This window comes from Manduca sexta, chromosome 13, assembly GCF_014839805.1.
Source record: "Manduca sexta isolate Smith_Timp_Sample1 chromosome 13, JHU_Msex_v1.0, whole genome shotgun sequence".
NCBI classification, from domain to species: Eukaryota; Metazoa; Arthropoda; class Insecta; order Lepidoptera; family Sphingidae; genus Manduca; species Manduca sexta.
Genome location: NC_051127.1, coordinates 10389043 through 10395606, shown reverse-complemented (window position 1 = coordinate 10395606; position 6564 = coordinate 10389043). Strand labels below are relative to the sequence as shown.

At 32.5% G+C, this 6564-nt stretch overlaps 1 protein-coding gene across 2 annotated transcripts; it reads right to left on the bottom strand.

Moving 5' to 3' along the window:
* Nucleotides 1-1131: 1131 nt before the first annotated feature.
* Nucleotides 1132-6368, bottom strand: LOC115446909 (peroxisome biogenesis protein 6). 2 transcript variants are annotated; one of them, XM_030173743.2, is made up of 10 exons: nucleotides 5110-6366; nucleotides 4868-4975; nucleotides 4657-4790; nucleotides 3989-4481; nucleotides 3739-3906; nucleotides 3355-3501; nucleotides 2941-3099; nucleotides 1994-2156; nucleotides 1698-1837; nucleotides 1132-1291 (listed from the first exon to the last, which is right to left on the bottom strand). In XM_030173743.2, the coding sequence occupies exons 1-10, from the start codon at nucleotides 6323-6325 to the stop codon at nucleotides 1152-1154; spliced, it is 2868 nt and encodes a 955-aa protein (XP_030029603.2). In that variant the 5' UTR covers nucleotides 6326-6366; the 3' UTR covers nucleotides 1132-1151. The 2 variants fall into 2 exon arrangements, with proteins under 2 accessions (XP_030029603.2, XP_030029605.2); XM_030173745.2 differs by lacking the exons at nucleotides 1132-1291; nucleotides 1698-1837; nucleotides 1994-2156 and adding an exon at nucleotides 3186-3272 and having other exon boundaries at nucleotides 2995-3099; nucleotides 5110-6368.
* Nucleotides 6369-6564: the final 196 nt, after the last annotated feature.

The window sequence follows — 6564 nt, the reverse complement described above, 5'->3', positions numbered from 1 at the left end:
GCTTTATATAATAGTATAGATTCTCTTTGGATTGTAGCCATATATAAAAGAAAAAAAATTGCGAACAGAAAATCAAATATATTCTTTTTTTTCTTTTTTTTACATCTTTATTTAAGGAGCTTGGTCGTTATTTCGCGACTATGTCGCTCCGTATGTCCACTTTTACGTTTTATAAAATATATTCTTATTTTATAAAACAAATATACGCCGAAGAGGAATTTATCAATGATCCATAAATATTTAAAAAAAATATTTTATGAATTATTATGAATAATATTTTTTACAAAAATATTTAAATATAGCCATAATAGAATATTGTTTTGAATGATGCAATGTTTATGAGCGATGACGTCACTAGCAATGGCGGCCGGCATCGCTTTGTTTTAGGCTCAGGTTTTAGGCCTCGGGAGATCCAGATTAAAAATTAAAAATTTTAATGATTAAATAAAATATTTACAATACATTTAAAACAAAAAAATGTATTTGATTTAACATTATTGCTCACTATTCTATCTCCTGGAGCAGTTTTATATTTTTTGGTTATACCAGTCAAACGCCCTATTCCATAACGCCATACTACCTTTAAAACTGGCACAGATTTGGCATTCTCTTCTATTGAGTTCTATAAGTCCAGTGACCATATATATCGACGCTGCACTGTTTAAGTCATACACTTTATATTTTTCCCTCTGCTCCCCTGAAATATCACTCTATGTTTGTCTATTATATGAAATAGAAAACGAGCCATTATAAAAGCCATCAACATTTATTGGAGTTTTATTTAATTTAATTGTATGACATGCGTTCTTGGTATATGTAGAGTATTATCAATAACATGAGTTGTCATCGGCGCGTGCAGTTGAAAGCATCTAGGGGAATCCCAGACGAACCGCAGATTCAACTTATCCTTTTTCGTACAATAACTACCTATAATATTTATTGGTATAGCATGTTTCAAACTAAATTTTACAATATTTGTACTTATAAGGTGTACCCAGGATTTATTTTAACAAAAATCATGGATCGATCACCTGGTACGTTATAATCGTTTACCATGAACCAACACGATAGAAAGTTAAATATCAAACGTAAATTAACCAATCAAACGGGTCGAGCAATAAAAAACAGGCAAACATTTCATAGAATTTTATTTACATTTGTGACTCCAGTGATTCATAATACGCTAATTCGTCGTCTGTGACTGATGGTCGAAACGAGTCTACTCCTTGCCACAGTTCGGACACTCCTATCACCACTGAATTCGGATTTAATTCACTTTCCTTGATGGCTCCTGAAAACAAAAGCAAAAAATATTAATTGGTACTATTGAATATTGAGAAAACACAGCTGATGGGGAAAAAAAACTAAAGAGGCGAAATAACAACGGCAACTGCCCCACCTAGAGTTTCTAAAACTCGAATGAATTCACCAATTCCATTCCTAATATTGGTACGTTCATTTACGCTCTGCTCTATGTTATTGTTAAAGCGGGAGTGGGGGAGTGGGAGAGGAACATGTGATTTCAACTTTACCTACAATTCATAGTTTTTTTCATTCTCCATTTCAACTTGCCCCCCCCCCTGGGCCATCGGCTGGCGACGCTCTTGGCGGGCAATGAATTTAATATTATTATTTTTACTCGAGAGTCGAAAAAGGACAGTGTGAATGATATTATGATCTTGATAGCCATAAGATACCTGAATTTAATTTGGAGACGAGACCGCGCACGGCCGCCGACCGTGCAGTAGACACAACTTGCAGCAGATCAGCTCCAGTACATTTATCAGGGAGTGCTTCCGCCACCGACTCTAAGTTTACTTCGGGACGAAGTGTGTATCTGTTGAACACACATTGATATTTAAGTTTAGGTTAATAAGATATGTATACATAACAGGTTTAAAAAATAACTTTTTAATTATACGTAGAATCAGAGAGCATGATAAAAAAAATATATTATATAATAATCGAATGTAATAAACTAAAAAAAACTTACTTTCTACAGAGTGCTTTGAGTACGCAGGTTTTCTCTGTTAAGCCACTGTATGGGCCTACATAAATAAGCTTGTCCAGGCGACCGGGGCGCAAGAGCGACTGCTCCAGCAAGTCTGGCCGATTTGTGGCGCCCATTATAAAGACGAAACTTGATGTATCCGCATCTGAAATATAGTTTTTGAGTAATGTATATGAAATATAGTTATATTTATGATTTAGATAGAAGTTATCTATCACCGTTGTCAAGAAACGATCTCATTGCCTAATTGGGTCAGTTATAAGAATAAAATAAATAATTAAGGTGGTAGCTCAAGGTCCATTTTCATACATTTTGTTTCGGCTTTAATCTGGGTAACTAAACAAGTATTGGCAAGTAAAGAATTTAAATTCACGTCTAGTTAGTGATTAGTTCTCGCAGTTGAAGAAAAACGTAAAAATAATTAATAATCATGGATATTTCGGCCTTTAAAATTTAATATGACGAAATTTTAAAGGCCGAAATATCCATGATTATTAATTATTTTTACGTTTTTCTTTCAACTGCGAGAACTAATCACTAACTAGACGTGAATTTAAATTCTTTACTTGCCAATACTTGTTTAGTTACCCAGATTAAAGCCGAAACAAAATGTATGAAAATGGCCCTTGAGCTACCACCTTAAGTAATTGAAATTTTTGCTCTCACGTAGCCTAGTAAATATCTATAAATATATTTCGATATAAAACACCATTAATTAATCGTGGAAAATATCCTTTGAATAGTTTTATTTCAATGTCGAACATGTTTTTTATTTGTAAACCTAAAGAATCATAATATATTTCGATGATATGATCGTCATTATACTAATTAGGAATGACAATGGCGATGTTATGTATGTATTTTCTAATTTAGCGAACAGTATATTTATATATGGTTTAAAAAGAATACAGTGACAAGAAACCTGTTACCTTCTCCGCTGGCTACTCCGTCTACTTCAGCCAGCAGTTGGCTGACGACGCGGTCGCTGGCGCCGCCCGAGTCCCCCGCCGCTCCGCGCCGCGGCGCCAGCGCATCCAGCTCGTCCAGGAACACTATGCACGGAGATGACGCGCGCGCCGACTCAAATACTTTAACATTTAGTATATATTTATTATAATAATTGATCACCTTTTAATACCTTAAATTGTGATTGTAAGATAACATTCAACTGCACCTATAAATTAATGAGATTGTAATATCAGATGTTTAATTTGGTATTTTATTAAGTTCTGTGTACATAGTGGATTATGATTCATGATACCTAAAAAAGAAATTATTTTATTAAAACATTGTTGATTTTAATCTCATAAGAATTATATAAATAAACTGCATCTGCCGGATACCTTTTCTGACATTTTCTTCAGACTGACCAATATACATGTTAAGTAATTCTGGTCCTTTCACACTTAGAAAACTAACATTAAGCTCTGTGCTCACTGCTTTGGCAACTAATGTTTTACCACATCCAGGAGGTCCATATAATAAAATACCTGAAACAAATAAACTATGCTTTGGGGACCATTCCAAATGTTGTTAATAGAGGAACACCTTTTCCCATTATGCAATAAGTAACAAACATTTTATACCTATAATCTGATTGGACTAAAATTTGCCCAATCAAATTATTAGAATCAATACTTATTTACCTCCACAGCTTAAATAAGCATCAATCAAACAATATGCTTATGACATAAAATAGATAATATGATAAATTTTATATTATGTACCTGATCGCTTGAGGCTAGAGTTTTTAAAAAGATGTGGATATTTAATGGGAAATTCTATTGTCTTTAATAATTCTTTTTTCAATTTTTCTAAGCCACCAATATCTTCCCAATAGACTTTTGGTATCTTTGGCGCATCCAAATGTTGACTTTGAAGGCTTCTAATGGATTCTAAAATCACAAAATAATTGTATAAATAAGCTTATTATATTCATAATAAAATTTGGTATGTAAGTATATGCTATAGACATACCCAAAGCTGAATTAAAGTCCTCCTCTCCCACAAAACTTAAATCTGGATCTGTTCTCACTTTATTATAACTTTTGTGTTGTTTTAAATATGATTCTCTCAGAGCAAAATGAACTAATGTATCAAGATCCCCAGACAAAAAAGTTTCTGTTTTAGCAGCTATTCTTCTTAGAACATCTTTAGTTTCTTGAGTCAATACTGTTTCTGTTCCGACAAGTTGATTTGACTCCACAACATGATCCTCTTTATTAATTTTAAGTTGCATTACATTTATGAACCATTCCAACATGTCGTATCTCTGTTGTGCGTTCAATCTTGATACATGAAATCTTTCTAAGAATATTCGCAGTATGTTAGGCTTAAGGTCCTGTCTCTCTGATACTGCTATGAATATAATTGGATGTTTCGTATAGTTTTGGTACAATTCATCAATTGAATTCATGAAAAATTCCATCACCCTACAATCTTCATTATTTTCTGGGTCTACTGCAAATACCTGAAATGAAAATAGGTTTATTTACTTTGAACTATTATAAAATACCTTATTTCTGCTTGTGTCATAGTATTACAGTGTGGGTGTAGTTATAGGGTTTTTAATGTTTTAGACTATAAACATAGTAATTAGGTTTACTAATTGCATCTGGTCTGTTAAAACTGTAATTTAACCTTACCTCAAAATTATCTAATAACACAATAACAGGTACAGCTGCCTTTGCCTTTTGCATCATGGAATTGATTTTGCTCTCTGTTTGTTTTGCTGTTGAACTTTGCAACGAATTGCAATCGATTGGTAAACAATTTAGTCCTGAAATGTAATGTTTAGATCTGGATAATACAAATTAATAAAACAATTAGTATAACTTAGTTATTCAGTTTACATACCATTATATTTTGCTAATATTTTCACTAATAAATGTCTACCAGAACCAATAGATCCAGTTAGGAAGAGCATTGGAATAATTGGACTGGACATGCATGTTGATAAATCATCTGAAACAATATTAAATATAAAAATTATTTTAATATATTTCCATTTGTATGAATTAAATTTCTTCAATATATCATTGTCAGTATCTTTGTAGTTTATAATACATAAAAAAAAAATTACAATGGATATTATTTACTTATATCACCCGTCACAAATGGGCTTATTGTGTCCTGCATCTGTAAAAACTTCTCTCTCAGGCCAGTTGGACAGAGTTGTAAATTCATTATACTTTTTATCTCTCGTGGTTTGAAGTACTGATCCCTTGGTTTCAACTCATGTATATTTTCACCTAAATTTAGGTGACTTGCTCCTTTAACTACAAAAAATGGTCGGATAACTTTGTCATGGTTTGCTGCCTTGTGAGGACTATCAGGTTCCCCATCACTGATTAATTTTCTACATTTAAAGTGAAGCTTTCCTGCTGACTCAACTAAATCTAAGTACTTGTAGTGGTATTTAGCAGTGATTGTAGGGGTAAGTGGTACACTGAATGTGTCATTTACGCTCATCAACTTTGGTACTTGAAAATAGTTAGTTAACACTTCTTTAACAAAGTCATTGGCTAGATCATACTCATTTAATATCAAGCTCACTTCAGCTTCTGCGGCGATCTTTGGTGAGCATTCAAATGAAGGAACTGGGTGGAATGTGACATTGATATTTTCATTATTGTTAAAGTCAAATAATGATACAATGTTGTGGAATTCATTTTCTGTTGTAAAAGCAACATTATCTGTCAATAATTTTGATCCAATAACCGGTACTATTATAGAATTATTTATGTTGTTCAATGTACTATCAGCCCACAATTTCTTATGTATTTCTGTGGTCATAAAGTTAAGTTTCAAAATACTATTTTCCAAACTATTGCTTTTCTTGTTTTTATGTTTTTTCTTGCACTCCGGACTTAGTTTCATAGCCAGCCATAGTACACCATTGTCTAGGTAGAATAAATTCTCACTACCTAGCTGTATAAACTGTTCTTTGGATATTAAGATACATTTGTTTAAGATGATGGGCAAATTATATTCCAAGTTGTCTTTTACCAGTAAATTCAAAAGATTTTGAGGAATGCTCTTTAATTCAAATACATCCATGTTTCTGTTTGTACCGACTTTTCTCTGGTGCCAAATTCTAAATTTTATTGCGAGAAAAACGAGGAATGTGTAAAAATTGTACTTTGGATAGATAATTCTTATGCAAAATCGTATCACCCATATTTTTAAAGCAATTTGTTTATTCATAATATGAAAACACAAAATAAGGGTAAAATAAAATAAAACTTGTAACAAAATAAATAACGAAACATAAATTAAACTTTTCTTTTTTGTTTCAGTACACACATTTTTCATGTAATCACTGACATTTAACAACTGTTGAACTGACAGATGCTGATAAAATATGACAATTGCAATATAATAGTGGTGTACGCATATCACATATTATAAAGTACTAAAACAAAACTGCGTAGTACGTAAACACTGCCTAGTACCTACAAACATGATCTTAATTATGAGAATTAACTCAAGTAGACGTATATATAGGTGGCAGTCACTTATCATCAGGCGAACCATTTGTCCGTGTGACCCTT